Below are 23,334 nucleotides of genomic sequence, written 5' to 3' on the forward strand. Positions count from 1 at the left end.
TCCATTTAGGCAGTCATCTCAATGTGAACACTGCAAAGTATGTATTTTTCCCATCCATGTGGGATGACACTGTGTTGCCTTTCAGTTCACTTCTGAGTACTTATTGTAGTTGTATACTAAGTATTGAAGCAAAATTTTCTGTGAGCGAAAGGTTGTTTGTCCATCTAATCAGCTTCAGCCAAAGTACATCTAATTATTCCCTCCTGTTTCTTTAACAGAGTCTTATCACCCTATCCCTTGATCTTACTTTCAGCTTACATCTAATGTTGTTTAACATGCTGGGTAATTCATAGAAATGCTAATTTTTGACAGTGTAAAGAAAGCTTGATTACTGAGGAATATGATAAAAGTTTACTTTAGTTTTCACTGATCTTTCCTGTTTTATGTCACTTGCAGATTCCGGCGTCAGCTCTCCGAGCCATGCCATTCATTCCCACCTCCTCATGGACTGCCCAGAGAAGGTCGTCCCATGTACCAGAGGCAGTTGTCTGAGCCCAACATCCCCTTTCCCCCTCAGGGGTTCAAACAGGAATACCATGATCCAGTCTACGAACATGCCACTATGATTAGTGGTCCAACGAACCAGAGTTTTCCGCAGCCCATGATGATTAAGCAGGAGCCACGGGATTATGCATATGATTCAGGTTAGTGTGGTTGAGGTACAAATGCACAAAACAGAATCCAAACTAACAGCAGCAATGAAGCAAGATGTTTTCAGCTGGAGTTTATCGAATAACTGGCTTCTACAATTACACTGAAGGGACTGCTACCAGTCATTTTCAATCCCAGTGGAGGCTCAGCCTGAATCCATTATCTGATGTGTTAGCATTAGAAAAGTGCTTTGGGCTCACATTTCCACCTCTGCCTGTGTGAAAATGGCCAGAGAAACTGTGGTTATTAAAGATAAAACCATTCATTACCAAGGTTATTTGCTTTGTCCACTGTTGTGGTGCTGTTAGAGGGAGGTCTTACTCTTAGCTACTTTCTCTCAATCCTTCATCTTTATGTTATTATTTGCTTAAAGAACAACACCTCAATACAATGAACGATATAAGATTCCCAAAAAGGATTTAGTTTGCCCTTTTGGCATTGTAGCTTACATTTTTAAATGAAACCTGGAGGTATTAATGTATGTAAATAACGTTCCATTGATCAGCTTATCACATATTAAAAGTCTGAAATAAAGTGAACAGTGACACAAAACTCCTGCAACATCTTTGAATCACACAACATGTTGTCCTTGTCTATTGTTAACACAGAATACTAGTCACAGGAAGCTGACAAGCCTCAGCAGTTTATAAAAAAAATAAACTACTGCTATGCGGATTTGAAGTTTTTATTTATTTATTGAGATACTGCACAGAATAGGTCCTTCTGGTCCTTAAAGCCATGCCACACAACAATCCCCTGTTTTAATCTGGGCCTAATCACGGGATAATTTGGAATGGCCAATTAACCTACCAACCGTTACATCTTTGGATTATGAGAGAAAACTGGAGAACGTGGAGAAACCATACACGGTTATGGGGAGAACGTACAAACTCCTTAAAGACAACAGTGGGAAGTGAACCCGAGATGCGGTTACTGTACAGCATTATGCTAACTACTACACCACCATCCTGTCCGATTTTTTCTGTTAAACTATAGTTTTTTAAAGGTGCACATTAAGGTTTAATTTGCATTTGTTACTATAAGATTTGAAAAAAGGTACTTCACTGTCCGTGAATTATGGAGGAGATAGAATGTTTAGGATTTCAACAGGGCAGATGTCGATACAATCTTTCCTTTTGTTGGAGTATCTAGAACAAGGGGTTCCTTTCAAAATATCTGCAGGACTGAGTTCAGAGGACGTTTCACCCAGTGGATAATAATCTGGAATTCTGTACTCAGGAGGGCTGTAGAGATTCATTTGCTGAGTGTATTCAAGATAAATTGAATATATTTCGTTGAGAGAAGTAAGAAATAGGGGGTTAGCGAAAGACTTTGGGTCCTGAGGCAAATGATCAGCTTTGATCTATTTGAAAGACAGTGAGGGACACAATAGGCTGAATGGTCTAGTCCCAATTGTTATCTTCTTATTAGTTTTTAGAAGTGCAGTCACTTATAACACAGGGGTAATGTGACGAAGATGAGCACATCTGCATTGGTTACAAATGAATCATAACTATATTTATGGGTTCCAACCTTGCACTTCATCTTCAAATGGTAAATGACATTTGGCTGACATTGGCTCTGACAATGCAACACTGCCTGAATACTCTACTGAAGTGTTACTTTAAATTATATGCTCAAGCCCTTGGAGTGAAGAACATCGAACATTATAGCACAGTACAGTCCCTTTGGCCCACAATGTTGTGCTGACTTTTTAATATACTCTAAGATCAATTTCGATAGGTTTCAATAGGTACATTTAACGTGTACAATATACGTCCTGAAATTCTTTTTCTTCGCAAACATCCACAAAAACAGAGGAGTGCCCCAAAGAATGAATGACAGTTAAATGTTAGAACCCCAAAGCCCCCCTAGCTCCCCCCTCCCACGCACAAGCAGCAGCAAAGCAACAATCCCCTCTCCCCCACCAGCAAAAAAAGCATCGGCAGCCCCCACCGAGCTGTCAAGCATGCAGCAAAGCATCAATAAAGACACAGACTTGCAGTACCCCAAAGACTACTCGTTCACCCAGTAATTCGACGTACCACAGGCTTTCTCTCTCCTTAACAGGGGAAAAAGAGGTGTCCCTGTTTCACAGCGAGAAGGGTGACATAACAAAACCACTTGCTGATTTATGGTGTAAAAAGTCTGTTGCACTGCTTTTTCTGAGCTATGTGCCCAAAGAACTTGGGTCTCTGAGCACTCGGGCAGCTGCCAGTTCGCTGCTTACGATCTTCCATCTCCCACAATGCACCAGGCGGCGGCACCATCCTCAAGTCCGCCCGCCTCCGGAGCCACGAAAATCCGGCACCCTGAAGGCGCACTAGTCTTCTGGTCCGCGTCCTTGGCATATTGAAAAGTGGCCGGTCATGAGACTCAAAAAGAACCAGAGTCAACATGTAATTCCAGGTCAGGGTCTTCAAAAGAACCCTGAAAAGGAAAAAAGGAGATAATAAAAATAGAAATAGAGCTTCCAAAGATGTAAGCAAAGGAGTTGACAATTTAATCCTTTCCATTTACATAGCCCCTATTTTTCTATCATTCATGTACCTATCAAAGAGTTTTACAAACGTCCTTCATATATCTGCCTCTGCTGCCACTTTTAAACTGTTTTCAATGCTATGTAAAGAACTCCCTTCTGACAACCCCACTATACCTCCCTCCAATCATTTTAAAATTATGCCCCAGGGTATTAGCCATTTCTGCCCTGCTCTTGCTATCCAATTGATTTATGCCTCTTATCATTTTGTACACTGCTTTCGAGTTGCCTCTCATCTTCCTTTGTTCCAAAGAGATTAGCTCTAGCTTGCTCAACCTATCTCCATTAGATATGCTCTCTAATCCAGGCAGTGTCCTGGTAAATTTCCTCTGCACTCTCTAAAGTTTCCACATCCTTCCTATAATGAGTCAATCAGAACTGAACACATATTCGAAGTGTGATCTAACCAGGGTTTGATAGAGCAACATTACCTCTATCAAGGCTCTTGAACTTAATCTCCTAATTAATGAACAGCAATGCACCAGACGCCTTCCACCCTATCAACTTGTGTGGCAACTTTGAAAGATCTATAGACGTGGACCCCGAAGATCCCTCTGTCCCTCCACACTGTTAAGAATCATACCATTAATCCTATATTCTGCCTCAAATTCACCCTCCAAAGTGAATCATTTAACACTTTTCTGGGTTGAACTGTATCTGACAGTTCTCAGCAAAGCTGTGCATCCTGTTGATGTCCCGTTTTAGCCCACGACAGCCATCTACACCAGGGGTCCCCAACCTTTATTGCCCCGCGGACCGGCCAACCGGGGGGAGGGGGGGTGGGTGTTCAAATAGGGTTAAACTCACCTCAACCTGTCTTTTACAGTTAGGGTTGCCAACTTTCTCACTCCCAAATAAGGGACAAAAGTAGTAGACAAATCCTGACGAAGGGTCCCGGCCCGAACATCGACTGTACCTCTTCCTATAGATGCTGCCTGGCCCACTGCGTTCACCAGCATTTTTTGTGTGTGTTGATGGGACACTTGTGTTTACCCCGAGAAAAACTACCATGACCACGAAGCCTTGCGCAGGCACCTGTGTGCACATGCGTGACGTGCGCATGCGCGTACGTGCTGATTTTTTTCCCACAAATCGGTTTTGGCTTAATCTTCCTGACTAGACTGTACGTACATTATTTCTACTTTATATAGGCTCTGTATTTATCATATCATTCCTGCTTTTACTATATGTTAGAGTTATTTTAGGTTTTATGTGTTATTTGGTAGGTTATTTTTTGGGTCTGGGAACACTCAAAAATTTTTCTCATATAAATTAATGGTAATTGCTTCTTCGCTTTACACCATTTCGGCATGAAAGATTTCATAGGAACGCTCTACCTTAGCGGGAGAAATATGGGACAAGGGCGGTCCCGTATGGGACAAACCAATTTAGCCCAATATATGCGATGTCCTGGCAAATACAGGACAGTTGGCAACCCTATGTTCCAGTTCAACAGTGTGTGACAGGGAATGAGGAAAGGTGCAGCTGACTCATATCGTTTCCTCGTGGCCCAGTAGCACATGCTTTGCGGGCCGGTGGTTGGGGACCGCTGATCTACACGATCCCAAAGTCCATCAACCTTTATATCATTTGCAACCTTACTAACCCACCCTTTCACTTCCACGTCCAAGCCATTTATAAAAATCACAAAGGGCAGGGATCCCAGAACAGACCTTTGTGGAACACCACTGGTCACAAACCTCCAGGTAGAATATGCTTCATCTGCAACCATGCTTCTTCCAACCATGGAAAGGGTGAGCTGTATCAGGTTCCTGAGTGTCAGTATCTCTTTGGATCTATCCTGGCCCTAACATATTGATGTAATTTCAAAGAAAGCACAACATCAGCCATACTTGTTCAGGAATTTGCCAAGAATTGGTATGTCACCAAAGACATTTACAAATTTCTACAGATTTGTGGTACAGAGCATTTTAACTGGTTGCACCACTGTCTGGTATGGAGGGGCCACTGCAAGGTATTGGGGAAAAAGCTGCAGAAAGTTGTAAACTCAGCCAGCTCCATCATGAGCACGAGCTTCCCAGGATCCAGGACACCTTCAAGAGGGTTTCATCCATCATTAAGGATGCCCATCACACAGCACGTGCTCTCTTCTCATTGCTGCAATCAAGGAGGAGGTACAGGAGCCTGAATAGATAGATAGATAGATAGATATACTTTATTAATCCCGAGGGAAATTGGGTTTCGTTCAACATACATTCAACATTTCAGGAACAGCTTCTTCCCCTCCGCCATCTGATTTCTGAATGGACAATGAACCCATGAACACAAACTCAGCATTTTTCCCTCTCTTTTTGCACTAGTTATCTAATTTATTTTTAATATACTTTTTATTGTAATGTATAATTTTAATTTCTTTGTTTTGCAATGTACTGCTGCCAGAAAACAACAAATTTCATGAAATATGCTCTGATATTAGACTTAATTCTGATTCAATGGGCAAGCCAGTTCTGAACTCACACAGCCATATTTTCCTCGATCCCATATCTCCTACCATGGGGAAGGCTCCTCTTTTTCTGATTCAGAGAAGACTGTGCTTCTACTGAACTAGTATGAACATGATTAATTTTCGACATTGGTGCACAAAGTTTTCATTATCATTATTGTTTCATTGGTACAAAATGATTGTTTAAAGGGAAACGAGAATATAGATTTGGAACATCAATAATTTGTTGAAATCTGAGTCTCACTGTTTTGTATAGAAACAAGTACTTTATAAATGAATATTTAAAATGTTCAAGATTTCTCATAGATGCACAATTTGATAGAAATTTGTTCTTTGCTTAATTAGATTCACCCACGAGATTCATGATCTCCAGTCATTGATCTAATATTTTTCATTGATTGCTACTCCCTGCCAATGCAGTCTGCCTATGTTTGATCCTGTAGTCAGCAGCTGGCATCCTGGAGCAATTACAAACCTAGTTTCATTTCTCTTAACTTGATAGCGCCCCCCCCCTACAATGTCTCTTCCCTATGTTAACCAAGGGTCTTGACAACCCTCTATCCAGATATGTATTTTCTTATTTAGGGCTCACTGGAACTGTTAGGAGCCCCTTAGTAACCTGAATGGAAATTTCCTCTGGGCATGACATACTGACGCACCAACGTCTGGCTCTTTCCTGGTCTAGCATCTGACCTCGCCTTTCCCTAGTCTTCTCCATTTTGCATCACTGACACTCCCACAGAAGAATGACAAGCTTAATGAAATTCAGTCACTCACTCACTACTTAATTCTTTACACAAAACGATAGTATCCTTGAATAAAATCTCTGTTTTTAAAACAATGCTGGTCAGTCCACTGCGGTATGCAGTAAATTCACAAAGAACTCTGAATTTAAGTTGCCAGCAATTATTTTAGGTATAATGGCAAATCAAATCTTTGTGTGCAAATCAAGGAAATGACAGTCACATTTAGAAGTGATCCCACTTTAGCAGAGTACGGTATATGTATATTGTAAATGCACAGGCTTCTATTGAGAAAAAGAATAGGTCCCAGTATTTGTTCTCAATGTTTAACACTAATTGGACTTCAAACATAAATTAATTTTACATTTTGTTTCCTGAAAGGACAATTTTTTTCCCTTAGGAATGCAATGTTGCAGTGCTGAGAAGGGCTTTATAGCTCACTACATTAGATAATTTATTTCTGTGGTCTACCCTTAAAACTGATGAGTACAAATATATATTTTCAGTTTAAATGATTATAAGTCACAGTTACAGCTGCATTCAACAGCATTCTGAGTTCAGCTCATGTCAACAGTATAATCCGGATTTATTCTCCTATTACAGTATAACGAGGTCAAATGGGTTTTGGCTGTCTTCCTAAGCTAGTAATGGAAGGCAGAAGTCCACATTAGACCAATCCCATCATCTTTACTCAGGAGTGATTGATTCAATCTATCCCCTTGGGGCCTCAGCATATAAGCCAAGCTTGAGCATGAATGGAGCGAGTGAGCATTAAGTTTCATTCAGAAAATGGAGGAAAGGAAAGACTAGAATTCCCAGTTAGACAGGGCAGAGTGTACAATTTTAGCAGCTGCTTCCTTTGCCAGATTACTTGATACGGACATTACAGCAGCAGGCATGCCCAGAGTAAAATGACACCAGTGCTCTGCTTGTGTGCACAATTGAAGTCCAGTGAATGAGGATGTCCCACTCACATTGTGCAGAGATAACAAGAACTGGATGGTCTGAATTCCATTCGAAATACTACTTCCAGCTACACATCATTGTTGGTAAGCTTCAAGTAAGTGATGCAAGTTATGTGGAGGGAACAAGAGCAGCCTCACATGGTAATGCAGATAATTCATTTACAAGGTCACAATGCAGTTTCCAAGTCCTGAATTTTGGATACATCAGCTGGGCGGGCCTACTTACCTATCATTTCGGTGGGGGAATACAAAACCTCGCTGTATTTTGTAAGACCTATGATAAAAGTCAAAGTTGTCGTCTTTACCGATGATTTCTAAACAATTGCAAGATTATTGAATAGTACTCTAGAGATGATCAATCATTTATAAAGAGAAAAATTTTGCAGTAAAGAACCCTGTAAAATAATATTCTCATAAAATGTAGAAGATATCAAGGAGTTGTAAAACAAATTGGTGAATTGAAGCTTGCTGGTATCCTAATGGTTGAGGTGATTGATGGAGTGAAGAAAATTTTCTGATTGCCAATGCACATTGCTGGTACAGAGAGACTTGATGGGGTGAAAACTTATAGATTAAGTGGATATATTAGCTGATATGGTATGCTAGGGATCCTTGTTGGTGTCTAACTAGAAAGTAGAAATGTTTGTATAAAAGTCATAATGTTATGATGGCCAGATAGATGAAGGAAAAGGAGATGAAGGATGTGTAACAAAGGGTTTAAGCTGGTTCAATTATACAGCTAGTCCAATAGGCTGGGCCACATCATTTCATTAATCAACTGTACATGTTGCTGCAAAATGAAGCCAAGTATAACATTTCTATTCAAAACAAAATTTTGGAAGCTTTTATTTTGTTTGAATTGTATACATTCCAAATAGAGTTCAAATAAAATTAAGGCCAAAAAAAATGGAGGAGTCTCAATTCCAGTTGAAAAGATAAAGTAATGAGCTGATTCAGACTTATCAGACATACTGAGGTACAACTAAAGAAACTGTAAATTATATATGCACAGATTACATATCAACATTAGAATTTAATTTGGTGTCACAGTGCAACTTAGTTTTAGTTGTGTTTTAATTGTGTTCATGATTTTGAATCTAATGTCCATTATTTTTGAATCTGTACGCCCTGAATGATGAGCTCTGTACTTAGCCCATCTGAACTTGACCTGAATTTGTATGCATCTAAGATACCAGTTTTCCCTCTAGTACTGTTTCATGTTTCTCTCTGCAGTAGACCAGGGTCTTGTCTATCTGTATCATTTCACTGATTTTTTCACTCTTCATCAGTTCACCACTATACCAATATAAGTATCATTACTAAATTTTGACATATCATTATAGCCATAGAATTATACAACATAAAACAGGCCTTTTGGTCCAGCTAGTCCATTCAGACTGTGATGCACACCTAAATTAGTCCCATTTGCCTACTTTTGGCCCAGGTCCCTTGAAACATTTTCTATGCACGTAACTGTGCCAATGTTATGGAATCTTACAGAACAGAAGCAGTTGTCCATCCTGACCAAAATGCCGATCTAAACTAGTCCCATTTGACTGTGTTTGGCGCATATCCCTCTAATCTTTTTGTATTCACATACCTGTTCAAATGTCAGAGTCTTGCAGCATTGAAACAGGCCTTCCAGTCCAACTCATCCATATCTAAGCTAGTCCCCCTTGCCCACATTTGGCCCATATCCCTCAAACTGTTCCTGTTCACGTGCCTGTCCAAATGCCTTTTAGATGTTGTTATTTTACCTGCCCCAACCACGTCCTCTGACAACTCATTGCATGTATGTACCACCATCTTTGTGAAGGCATTTGATAAGGTGCCGCACAAGAGACTTATAAATGAGATACAGATGCGTGGAGTCGGAGGAAGTGTATTGGCATGGATAGTGGATTGGCCAACCAATACAAGGCAGGGAGTTGGTATAAATGGGTGTTTCTCTAGTTGGCAGTCAGTGGTGAGTGGGGTGCTGCAGGGGTCAGTGCTGGGCCCGCAGCTATTTACCATTTACATTGATGAATTGGAAGAGGGGACTGAGTGTAGCAGAGCAAAATTTGCCAATGACACTAAACTGAGTGGAAAAGCAAATTGTACAGGGGATGTGGAGAGTCTGCAGAGGGATATACAAATGTTTGTAGATAGGTTAAGTGAGTGGGCCAACGTCTGGCAGATGGAATACCATGTTGGTAAAAGCGAGGTCATCCACTTTGGAAAGAATAATAGAAGAGCAGATTATTATTTAAATGGTGAAAGATTGCAGCATGCTGTTGTGCAGAGGGACTTGGGAGTGCTTGTGCATGAATCGCAAAAGGTTGGCTCGCAGGTAGAACAAGTTATTAAGAGGCAAACGGAATGTTAGCCTTCATTGCTAGAGGGATTGAATTCAAGAGCAGGGAGGTCACGCTGCAACTATGCAGGGTACTCGTGAGGCCACACCTGGAGTACTGTGTGCAGTTCTGGTCTCCATACTTGAGGAAGGATATACTGGCTTTGGAGGCAGTGCAGAGGAGGTTCACCAGGTTGATTCCAGAGATGAAAAGGTTAACCTATGAGGAGAGATTGAGTTGCCTGGGACTATACTCTCTGGAATTCAAAAGAATGAGAGGGGATCTTATAGAAACATACAAAATTTTGAAAGGAATAGATAAGATAGAAGTAGGAAAGTTGTTTCCATTGGTAGGTGAGACTAGAACTAGGGGACATTGCCTCAGGATTCAGGGGAGAAGATTTAGGACGGAGATGAGGAGAAACTGTTTTTCCCAGAAAGTGGTGAATCTGTGGAATTCTCTGCCCAGGGAAGCAGTTGAGGCTTCTTCACTAAATATATTTAAGATACAGTTAGATAGATTTTTACATAGTAAGGGAATTAAGGGTTATGGGGAAAAGGCAGTAAGGTGGAGCTGAGTTTATGGACAGATCAGCCATGATCTTATTGAATGGCAGGGCAGGCTCGATGGGCCGGATGGCCTACTCCTGCTCCTATTTCTTATGTTCTTATATAAGAAGTTGCCACCCAGGTTCCTATTAAATCTCTCCCCTCTCACCTTAAACCTATACCCACTGGTTCTTGATTTCCCAATCCTGGGAAAAATGCTGTGCACATTCATCCTATCTATGCCCCTCATGATATTTTACACTTATATGCAATCACCCTTTCATCTCCTATGCTCCAAGGAATAAAATCCTAGCCTGCCTAACCTCTTCCTTTAAAACCAGTCCCTCAAGTCCTGGCAACATATACTTCAGTCCTTTCTACACTTTCCAGATTAATAACATCTTTCCTACAAGAGAGTGACTGAAACACAATCCTCCAAATGCAGCCTGGCTAATATCTTGTACAATTCCAACATTACATCTCAATTTCTATACCCAGTGGTCTGATGGGTGAATACCAGGGTGGCAAAAGTTTTTTTTTTCTCAACATTGTCTACCTGTGATGCCATCGTTAGGGGAATTATGAAATTGTACTCCTAATTCTGTCTGCTCTGCAACACTCTCCGGGGTCTTATCATTCAAGTTCTACTCTGGTTTAACACTTCAAAATGTACTTATCTAAATTAATCTCTGCCATTCCTCAGCCTGCTTTCCAATTTGATCAAGATCCCACTCTACTTCTTGAAAACCTCTTTCACTGCCTACATCACCATTCTCTTCATTTCCTAACCCTAGGAGAACACTGGACAATCCAGTCCCTTGTAATTTTTACAAATATAACTCTATAACGTTTGGCAGTCGTATCCTGTCTTTTTCAATAACTATTTTAAAACTAATAGGATTATGGTCATTGATCCTAAAGTGTTCTCAGCCACTTGTTCAGCCCCATTTCCTAAGAGGAGATCAAGTGCCACCCCTTCTCTTGTAGGTCCATCTACATATTACTTAGCCAAACCATCTTGGGACACTCAACAAATTCTGCCCCAGCTTATCCCTTAGCACCAAGGCAGTCCCAGTCAATATGAGGGAAGTTACAATGACCTACTATTTCAATCATATTATTCCTATATATTTGCTTCAATAATTTTATTTTATTCCTTCGTTCAAATCAATGAAGTAATTGAAGTATTGGTCATCACAGTAGTGTAGTGGTTAGTGCGATGCTATTACAGCTCAGGGTGTTGGAGTTTGGAGTTCGGAGTTCAATTCTGACGTCGTCTGTAAAGTGTCTGTAAGTCACTAAGAAAGTACAGGTTCAGCAAGAAGTACCTCCATCAGTGTGGAAATTCCTTATTTTGATATTGTGAACATAGAAAAAGAATTTTATGAATGTGTGCTGCATCAGATGTGGATAGTACATAAAAGAAAATACAGGAAACATGCCAAAGGTTTCTTGATGCACAGAGCTGGGAGGGAAGCTGAGGAGCCTGCATTTTGCATAAAATCCCTTTCAGTCATAAATTTGACTATTATATCCCCTAATCCTTCTTTAACAAACTACTCCCAAGTGTGAATGCTCCATTCACACTTTAATGATGAATTGGATGCAACACTGGCAGTCTCCAAACTGTAGACTTTTTATGATGTGATATCACTCAGACTCTGCAGGTTTTGGAAAAGGAGCTTAAAAGTTGAATTGAAGTCCAATTTAAGAGTGGAAAAAGCTGAGATACAATACTGTGCAGCAGTCTTAGGTACATATAGATAGCTAGGTTGCCTAAGAATTTTGCACAATACTGTATACTGTGTCTTTCCAGTTACCAAAGTGCACTTAATACTACTGAGCTAATACAAATTGAAGCAGTCACACTTATTTCCCAACCACTTTCCTATTTTAGCTAATATACAGTACTGCGCAAGAAGGAAAAATCACCAAACGTTAATATGGTCTCTTATAGACAGAGACAAATGAAATTACATTGGGTCCAGGACATTTGCACAGAAACCCACTTGTGGCTTCAGAGAAGGAAATGGTGGGGTGGGGGGGACAAAAGCCCTCATAGCAACAGTGGAAAATAACAGGTCCAGAGAGATGAAGGATCTGAAAGAAGTTGTCACTCGTAAAATGATAGTAATAGGTTTGAAAGCTAATAAATTCCCAGAACTAACATCCTGAATAGGTTTTCAAGGAGGTCACTATGGAGATATTGAACGCACTGGCTCACGCCTTCTAAAGTTCTATAGACCCTAGAATTGTTCCCAGAGATTAGAAGGTCTTGAATGTAAAACTTCAATTTAAAAAAATACAAGAGACAAAATGAAAGAACTACTGATGTGGTAGTTTAATTTCAATAGAAGGGAAGTTGGACTATTATTATTTAAAAATTGGTAATGGAGCAGTTGGAAAATTATAACAATGGGCACGATAATAAGAACTTTGAAAGGGTAATCATTTTCCAGAAATATGTTAGAGATTCTTGAATTGTAACTGGTAGAATAAATAAAGAACAGTGGAGCAGAGAATAAAATCAATAATAATGGTATTTTATTATGACAATGGAGGAAGTAATTTGGCTTATTGTTTATGGCAGAATGCAAACCCATGCCTCACCTTTCTCTCGTTTGTTTTCTCTCACATTCTCTTCAACTCCACTCTGATTCTCTGATGAGAATTAACAATTAACAAGAGACAATTAATGTACAAACAACAAGTCATTAAATGGGAAACCAGAGCAACCATGGGCAACATAATCACAGGGAGAACATGCAAATTTGACACAGGTAGCATTGGAGGCCAGGATTGAACCAGAGTCACTGGAACTGAAGCTGGAGTTCTCCCTGCAGCACTCTGGTTATCTTGTGATCCTTGAGTTAGGATGCGAGGACCATGGGGTATCATAAGGACTGGTGCTTGGCCCAGGTTCTTGAAATCTTTGTGAATGGTTCTGATGGAACAGGGTTGGGGGGAGGGAGTGGTGAAGAGGGGGTAGGCATGAAGTATTAAAGACTGTTGATTATGTACAACTGATTTGTGAGGAGGATGCAGAGATCCTTCAAGGGGATATGAAAGGACAAAGTGAATGGTTGAAGACAAGCACAAACACAGAAGTCTTCAGATGCCGGAAATCCAATGCAACACACACAAAATGCTGGAGAAATTCAGTAGGTCAGGCAGCATTTATGAAAATGAATAGATAGTCAATGTTTTGGGCTGAGACCAAAGAAGTTGGAATATTGCGTGGGAGAAATGAAACTATACACATTAGTATAGGAAATAGAAAAGCAGATTTTTTTTAAAATGGTGAGGAATTGAAGAACAATGGTATTTAATGGGAACTGTTAGTCAAGTTGAGTTTATTGTCATATGCACAAGTATGTTAAGGTATGGTGCAATGGGAAACTTGATTACAGCAATATCACAGGCACGTAGGTATAGATAACATCACAATATAAGAAATATGAATTACGTCAAGCAGTGGAGAGACAGAGAGAAAATAGACTGCAAAAAAACAAGGAAGTGATTTTAAAAAGACACGTCCATGCAAATACATGTACACGTACACAGTGAAAGTAAACATGCAGGTAGAACAAAAAGTTTAGAAAGGCAATTAACACTTTCACCTTTATTGTAAAGGAATGCAAATAAAGGGGTAAAGATAGTCATAGACTCACAGCCAGGAAACAGTACTCCTTCAGCCTATTTCTGACTTTGCCAACCCTAAGTATCACACTTGTCTGTAGCCATCTATGCCATGACATTTCAAATGCTCATCTAATCATTTTGTGAGCGTACCTGCCCTCACCTACTCTTTCATTCAACATACTCCAGGTTTCAACCACTATCCAGATTCAAAAAATTCTTCCTCAACTTCCATCTAAGGCTCACATCCTTTATTTTAAGCACATGCCTGCTGGTTATAGACACTACTGCTATGGGGGTAAGTTTCACACCTTCTCCCCTATCTATGATGTTCATGATTTTGTATACCTCAGTCAGTTCAACCCTCAGCTTTCCCTTGTCAAAAGGAAACAAACCCAGTCTATCCAGTGTCCCCTCAAAGCTCTTATCTTCTGTGCTCATATTCTTTCTTATCCAACTTATTAACCAGAGCTGTTCCCTTCAGAGATCCTTGGAAATCTGTACTCGGTGGCCACATTATGATGTAAAAGAGTGGCCTTATAAAGTGGTCTTAGAAAGTCGTCTTCTGCTTTGTGTGGCATTCTGCTGCTGTACCCCATCCACTTCAATATTTGATGTGCTGTGTAATTAGAGATGTTCTTCTGTACACCACTTGGTTATGAGCTATTGTCACTTTCCTGTAATTTTGAACCAGTCTGGATATTCTCCTGACCTTCCTCATTAACATAGCACTTCTGCCAACAAAACTGCCACTCATTGTTGTTTTTTGTTGTTTTTCACGCTATTCTCTGTAAACTCCAGAGACTGTTGTGCACGATAATCTCAGGAGATCAGCGGTTTGTGAGATACTCAAACCAGCCTGGCACAAACAATCATTCCACGTTCAAAGTCAATTAGATCACATTTCTTCACCATTCTGATGTTTGGTCTGAACAACAGCTGAACCTCTGGACCATGACTGCATGCTTTTATGCCTTGAGTTGCTGCTACATCATTGGCTGATTAGATATTTGCGATAATGAGCAGGGTGTACCTAATAAATTGGTCACTGAGTCAAGGTCCCTCTCCTTCTGTTCCTTGGTACTTCCTAAAGTACTATCATTCAGTGCATATAATACAGCCACTTTAGTCCTGAAATGTATCAGATGGCACTTTTTTCAAGATTGAATTCCATGTACATTTCTCAACACATTTTACCAACTCAATAGTATCACCTTGTAGCTGAAAGACTATTATGCCTACTATAAACAACACCATCAATCTTCTTGTCATCTGCAGACTTGTTAAACATACCTCCTATATTTACATCCAGATTGTAAATGTATATAACAATCTTCAAAGGTCCCAGCATCGATCCCTCTGGCAGGCTATTGGTTAAAAGTTTCCAATAACAGAAGCAGAAATTAACCATAACCCTGTCTCCAATTACCTGACCTATTGTGTATCCAACTTGCCAATTGCCAGCATTTCACTGGCTCCTTCTTTAGAACCAGTCTCCATTGTGGAACCTTGCCAAAGAACCTAAAGAAATCCACTTAAATTACAGTGAATGCTCTAGCCTCATTAACAGACTGAGTCCCTTTGGAAAAATTCAATCAAATTATTCAGACAGGATCTCCCTCTAACAAACCCATGCTGACTATCCTTGATCAATCTCTGCCTTCCAACTGAAGGTTAATCGGGTCTTTTTTTTTCAATAATTCCACTGATAATTACATTTTGTAACTTCATGGCCTGGAATTACCTGGGTCTAACCCTACTGAACTTAATGAATAAAGGTGTCTTGCTATCCTGCAGTCATTTGGCACATTTTAGGTGACCAAAGAAGATTTAATAATTTCTGTCAAAGCCCTTGAAATTTCCTCTCCTGCCTCCTACGGCAGCCTGGGATACATCACATCAGGTCCTGGATTTATCTTTAAGCCTGCTAAGACATGTAATACCACCTCTTTCTCAATTCCACAGTTCCCTTGCCTGAATTCTCCAGCTACAGCGTCCTTCTCCATTACAAATACATATGAGAATGGTACATTTAAAGCCTCACCAACATCTTCTAGCTCCTTGCAAAGATTGCCACTTTGGTACCTAATAAACCTTACTGTCCTGCTAGTTACCCTTTTGCTTGCTTCTCTTATCTGCAATTATATATGGTCTCAGAGAGCACAGTGGTCAGATCTGGTCTTCTACCTAACTATGTACTTGCACCACAGGGAACGCAGCAAAGGTTTACCAAAGTGAGACAACTCATCACCTCAGGACAGCTGAACGTGAACAATAAATACTGACCTTCGAAAGCAGGCCTGCATCCTCTGAATGGCGTTTATTAAATGCAACTTCTAATTTAGATTGGTCTCTTTTGGATACTATTTTCTGAAGAAAACTCAATGAACATTCTAACTTTTCACTAGGAGTGACACATAAATGACACACTTGCGACAGAGCCAAATTCACTGTTCTGATTTCCATTTACATAAAAATCTTAGCAATTTTGGCCGTGTGGCTATGGTTATCGGTAGAGTAGGTGCGTAGAAATTAAATAAATTATGTACTGCTGTTTGCACTGCTGTTCCCAAGTTACAAAATGGAATAAAATATCAACCTACCTGTCCAATGGGGTGAATTTCAGTTAGTTCTGAATAGTATGCTGGAGGGTGCACTGGGGACAAAACCACTCAGATATTAATTCTGTTAATTCTGCCACTTTCACTGAAGTCAGAAAAATATTGTTCAAGCAAAATCAACATCAGAACGTGCATCAACAGATATTACACATATGGTTCTGTGAAAATGGTTTGTTAACATATGGTTTCAGCTTGCCTTTGATTTCTAACTGTGAAGAATTACAACCAATGGAGGCTGAGGCTCGAAGTTCACAGAAGGATAAAATGGCTAGATATTGTCATTGTCTCCCTTCAGATCCCAAGGTAGAGGTGGCATTGACCTGGATTCTGGTTATTTATAACATGGAAATGAACCTGGATTGCAGATCATTAACAAATGAGTATCAGCAAAATGACCTTTGATTTGTTATTCAAAACAAAGTCACATGTGTTCTCTATGAACGTCAAGGTTAAGTTCTGCAAGAGTGCTTTTAATTATCAGTAACTTTTGCATGAAATCAGCTTAAAGCATGGAAGAATACAGTACATAAGCAGTATTTATACTGTTTCAGTGGGATTTTCAATGGATTGTGTCGCATTGGCAGACCAAGAATTCATCAATGGAAATTGAACTGTCAAACTGATAGCAAGCTTCCTCATATAACTCTTAGCTGATTGTCAGGGTTAAATGTATGGTAAACAAATGTAAATATTTTCATCACTAGAAATGAAATAACATAGAACATTGCACAGAGCAGCACATAGTACAACACAGGAGCAGAGTCCTTCTGCTCATTTCATCTGCCAGCATGTAATACATATACTTCCACCCTGAATATTCATGTGCCTGTCTGCAAGCCTCTTGAATGCCACTACTGCTACAGTTTCACTAGCACCCCTGACAGTGCATTCCAGGCACCTACCTCTCCCTATGTAAATTAAAAAAAACTGCCCTACACATCCCTTTTACTCTAGTCCCTCTCACCTTAACGTTAAGTCCTTGACTATCTGCTGTTTCTACCCTGGAAGGAAGATTTTACCCATCTATGGCTCTCATAATTTCATGATCTTCTATCAGGAAGGATGTGCTTACATTAGAGAGGGTTCAAAGGAGGCTAAAGAAAACCATTCAGGGATTGAAAGATTTATCATATAAGGAGCGTTTGATGGCTCTCTGGAATTCAAAAGAATGGGGGAAGATTTCATTGAAACCTATCGAATGTTGAATGGCTTCGATAGAATAGATTTGGAGAGGATGTTTCCTATGGTGTGGGAGTCTAAGACCAGAGGACACAGCCTCAGAATAAAGGGATGTCCACTTAGAACAAAGATGAGGAGGAATTTATTTTGCCAGAGATTGGTGAATCTGTGATATTTGTTGCCACAGTGACTGTGGAGGCCGAATCATTGGGTATATTTGAGGCAGAGGTTGATAAATTCTTGATTAGTCGGGGCATGAAGGGATACAGGGGGAAGGCAAAAGGTTGAGGCTGAGGGAAATGGATCAGCTATGTTGGAATGGTGGAGTGGATTCAGTGAACCAAATGGCCTAACTCTGCTCCTATGTCTTATGGTCTTCCCTCAGACAGGGAGAAGAATCCTAGTTTGTCCAGTCTTCCCTTATTACTAATACCCTTTAACCCAAGTAATATCCTGGTGAACCTCTTCTTCACCTTCCCCATATGGAACACCACTGGTCACACATCTCCAGCCAGAATCAAAATCAGCTTTTATTTCACTGACATCTGTGGTGAAATTTGTTGCTTTGCCGCATCAGTACAGTACAAAACAAAAAAAAAACTAGTACAAAAAGAGATGAAAATAGTGAGGTAGTGGTTCATGGGTTCATAAACCATTCAGAATTCATCCCTCTGTCTTCTATGGCCAAGCCAATCTTGAATTCAATCTACCAAGTGTCCATTGATCCCATGTGCTTTCATTTTCTGGGTGAGGTTACTGTAAAGGATTTGATGAAAGCTTTACTGAGGTCTATGTTTGCACTATACACTGCCCTGCCCTCATCAATAATTTTTGTCACCTCCTCTAAAAATTCCATGAACCTTGTAAGACATGACTCTTCTGCACAAAGCCATTCTGAATGTCTGTCAAAAGCCTTGGCTTTTCCTGATGTTAATACATCCTATCCCTAAGAACCTTCTCCAATAATTTCCCTATAGTCTAACACTGGCCTATAATTTCTTAGCTTGTCTCTGTTACCTCTCTTAAATAAAAGAACAACCTGGGATAGATCCCACCACACTCTCGTGATATACCACTTTAATGTTCTTGAAGAGCCTCAATGGCTCCTTTTTGATATTAAAGTACCTCAGAATATCAACATATCCCTCCCTGATCTCACTATCCTCTGTGCACTTCTACTCAGTTAAAAAGGATGGCAGAACACTTGTTTAGTGCTACATAATAGATTTCTATTAACTTTAGAAATGTAGTCTACCAACTTACAAATGCATGAAAGGATTATGGAATTTTTGCAAACTACTCTCCTTTAAGCTGCTGTTACATTCTGTCTGAAAGCACTAATTCCCTAATAAAACCCTTGGGACATGGCTCCTTGCTAGCAGCATGGAAGTCCCACAGAAATGGGGCATGAAAGGGTGTGGAGAGTAGGTATGAGCACACTTGACACCGAACTGAAACCTTCGAGCGTACATTCTGCTCAGCAATGTCTGCAATATGAGTTTGCACATTAAGTGGTGGGACCCATGCTCAATGTTTAAGAGAGGTTGGGACAGGTACATGGATGGTAGGGGTAAAGAGGGCTATGGTTTCAGTGCAGGTCGATGGGAGTAGGCAGTTTAAATGGTTTGGCATGGACTAGATGGGCCAAAGGGTCTGTTTCTGTGCTGTACTTTTCTATGACTCTATAAAAACTTTGGATTTGCAGACTTACAGCTGAAATAATGCATTATAAATATGCTTTATTACCTAAAGCTGGTTTGACCACTTATCAACATTTTGGGTTTCAATGTGCCATTTGAACCTCAGGGATTATGTGGCATCCCATTCATGTCATTGGCTTGTGCATCCAAGAAAAAAATAATCCACTCAGACTTCAAAATCGTACTTGTCTGTCCATGCAGAGTAACTGCTGCCACATATTCTCTCATTTCACCAGTGACAATTTACGTGGGTTAGATTGGAATGCGGATTGGTGCTCTTTCCTGTAATGAGTGGGAAATGGAGACGCAAAGTAAAGTTAGTGCAGGGAACATGGCCAATGGCTGTGCTGGTAGTAGCAAGGTTATCATGATGATTTATACCAGAGAGGCAAAAATAAATGTTTGATGGTCTGGAAGTGTATTAGCTGCTGAAAACCAAGATTACTCTTAACTGAGATGGAGATAGAGCACAAAAGCATGAAGCTTTTCTATCACTTACAACCTTTTTGGTTTCTACCACAATTATTTGGAATGATAATCCATTGTGCATTAGGGACTGTGAACTGATTGCTCTTTGAGGCCAATGTGTGTACATCTGGTAATGGATGTTTACTTTTGCCTGACCAATACTTGGATAAATGTAAATAAATCATTTATCTGGTTACATTTCCAGTAAGATGGCTCTGTTAAGTGGTGACTTATTGCATGCAGCTCCAATGGGAATCATCAAATTTTCCCATTTAGGACTATGGCAGCTGAAATCCACAGTCACAGCTACAGTTACTTCAGTAAGGGGCATCAAAACTGATGAACCTCAGACGGCAGACTCGGGTCATGAGTGAATTTAGTCTTTAAGTATAAGGAAGCAGAGACACTGTGCCAGTTTACACATATGATTGAAACACAGAGACTTTAGACTTCCACACCTGACTATTCTGCTGGCAAATGAACAGTCTCTGAAAAATAAAATTGAAGACCTTAGAGCCAGATTACTTTAGTAGGCGGACATCAAGGACTGCTGTGTACTCCACTTTATGAAAACATGGCTCACACCAGCAATATCAGATTCAGTGCTGCAGCTCGATGGCTTCATCATTCACCCTTTTAAAGGAAATGGAGATGGAGTATGTTTTATGATTATCTCATCACGGTGCACAAATGTAGCAGTTCTGTCTCAGTCCAACTCACCCAACCTACATAGAACATCTAGCAGCCAAATGTCATCCATTCTATCTGCTGAGAGAGTTTTCCATCATCATCCTTGTAGCAGTGTACATACCATTTCAGGCCAATATCAGACAGGTACTGGAGGAGCTGAGCAATGTATAGTAATTAACAGGCTTAAAACAGCACACGCTGATGTCTTCCCCACCATTGCAGGAGATTTAATCCAAGCCAGCTTGAAGAAGTCCCTGAACAACTACCACCAACATATCACCTGTGGAACCAGAGGAGCCAACACATATGACCACTGTTATACAATCATCAAGATTGCTCACTGTGTCACCCACACCCACTCTTTGGAAAGTCTGATTATCTGGCTGTACTTTTACTCCCATCGCATAGGCAGAGACTAACGACTGTAGCAACAATGGTGAGGACTAAGAAGGTATGGTCAAGGGAGCTGGAGGAGTGCTTACAGGACTGCTTTGATTATATGGACTGGACTCATCTTAGGGATTTGTCTTTGAGATGAGTGTGTCTTCGAGAACAAACCAAAAGCTGTGGATGAACCAAGAGATTTGTAATCCGCTGAGGGCCAGATCTGTGGCAATCAAGACCAGTGATCCAGAGATATACAAGAAGTTCGGGTACGACCTACAGAAGATAATTTTAAGGGTGAAAACATAATTGCAATTGAGTTTAGAGATGGAATTGGTTGCCTTTCAGCTCTGGCAGGGAATGCAGGACGTTTTTTCCTATAAAGCGAAACCTAACCATGAGTGGCTATGATGCTTCATTCCCAGATGAACTCAATGTTTTTTATACACATTTTGAAAGAAAGAATTAAACTACACCACTGCAAATCCCTACATGACCTGATGACGCTGTGATCTCTGTCTTGGAGGCTAAAGTAAAAAAATCTTTTAAGAGGGAGAACCCTTGCAAGGCATCAGGCTCTGAAAACAGGTGCCAACTAATTGTCAGGAGTATTCAAGGATATCTTCAATCTCCCATCTGCTTCAAAAAGACAACAATCATTCCATTGCCCATGAAGAACAGAGTGAGCTGTCTCAACCACTATCACTCAGTGGCACACACATCTACTGTGATGAAGTGCTTTGAAAGGTTGGTCATGGCTAGAACTAACTCCTGCCTAAGCAAGGATCTGGACCCACTGCAATTTGCCTATTGCCACAATAGGTCTACAGCGGATGCAATTTCACTGGCTCTCCAATCAGTCTGGGATCACCTGGACAATAGTAATACCTATGTCAGGCTGCGATTTATTGATTACAGCTCAGTGTTCAACACAATCACACCCTCAGTTTTAATCAATAGGCTTCAAAACCTGGGCCTCTGTGCCTCCATCTGCCATTGGATCCTTGACTTCCTCACGGTGAAAACACAGTCCGTGTGGATTGGAAATAACATCTCCTCCTCGCTGACAATCAACACTGGTACACCTCAAGGATACGTGCTTAGCCCACTGCTCTACTTTCTCTACACCCACAATTGTCTGGCTAGGCCCAGCTGAGATGCCATCTATTAAATTTGCTGATGACAACTATTTTTGGCAAAATTTGAGATTGTGGCTAGGAGATAGAAAGATCAGTTGGTTGGTGTCGTGACAACAATCTTGCACTCAGTGTCAGTAGATCAAGGAATTGATTGTGGACTTTAGAAAGGGGAAGTCAAGGGAACACACACCAGTCCTCAAAAAGGGATCAGAATTGGAAAGGGTGAGCAGTTTCAAGGTGGCATCTATTATTAAGGACCCCCATCATGCAGGACATGCCCTCTTCTCATTGGAGAAGGTACAGGAGCCCAAAGATACCCAGCATTTTAGGAACAGCTTCATCCCCTCCGACATCAGATTTATGACTAGAGAATGAGCCCATGAATACTAGCTCAGTAATTGTTTCCTCTCTTGTTGTACTACTTATTTAATTTTATCTATCTATCTATATATATATATATATATATATATATATATATATATATATATATACAGAATATGTCTCTGTATCTATTAATACTCTGTAGTTCTTATTATTTTGTATTGCAATGCACTGCTACCACAAATCAACAAATTTCATGCCAGTAGTATTTAATATTACTGTAATATTAAATCTGATTCTGGTTCCTGAAATCCAAATATAAACCTGAATATTGTGTTGTAATAATATTCAGATCAGAACACTGTTTTACACCAAACATTTCAAAAGTGATCTGAAACCTGTTACATCTGTGTTCTCTTTCTGCTTGGCCATGACAAATTAAAGATAATCCTCTCTTTTTTTTCTGTCTTCCTCTTTCTTCAGTCTTCTAAACCTCTAAAGTTTTCTTTCTATCTCCTTTGAATGGCTGGGCAATTTTGCATTGTTCTATAAATGGGCACAAATATGTTTGTGTGATTATTGTGAATTAAGTCACTCGTTTCAATAAACTCTTTTCAATATCTCACCACCACTTTCTAACTTCCTTCCAATTGCCAGCTTGCAGAGAGCCTCGTTTCTTGCAGGGAAACAAGGACACAGAAATCTGATTGTTTTTCTACTTTGCAATTATGAAATTTTAAGCGAATCTTCATTATTTAAGCGCAAGCTGGAGATCTATTCTGAGATGTGTGATCTGGTTCACATATGGCCCTGTCAAGAGACAATTACCCATGATTGTTTATTGGAGTGGGGGATGGGTAGAACAGCAGGAGCTGAAACATTGTAAATAAAGCATTAAATCAGGCCATATCCTCATGCATTATTTTCAGTTCAAGTTTTTTTAATAG

The 23,334-nt window shown here is 40.2% G+C and overlaps 1 protein-coding gene across 5 annotated transcripts in view; it reads left to right on the top strand.

The window, feature by feature from the left end:
• Window positions 1–23,334, top strand: part of etv1 (ETS variant transcription factor 1) — a 135,602-nt gene that overhangs the window by 68,892 nt on the left and 43,376 nt on the right. For all 5 annotated transcript variants that reach the window (XM_063043775.1, XM_063043774.1, XM_063043777.1 and 2 more), the window contains one exon: window positions 397–644. In XM_063043775.1, coding sequence (XP_062899845.1) covers window positions 397–644 — 248 coding nt within the window. The remainder of the gene's footprint in view (window positions 1–396; window positions 645–23,334) is intronic.

The sequence above is a fragment of the Mobula hypostoma genome, chromosome 3, assembly GCF_963921235.1.
Source record: "Mobula hypostoma chromosome 3, sMobHyp1.1, whole genome shotgun sequence".
Classification (NCBI taxonomy): domain Eukaryota; kingdom Metazoa; phylum Chordata; class Chondrichthyes; order Myliobatiformes; family Myliobatidae; genus Mobula; species Mobula hypostoma.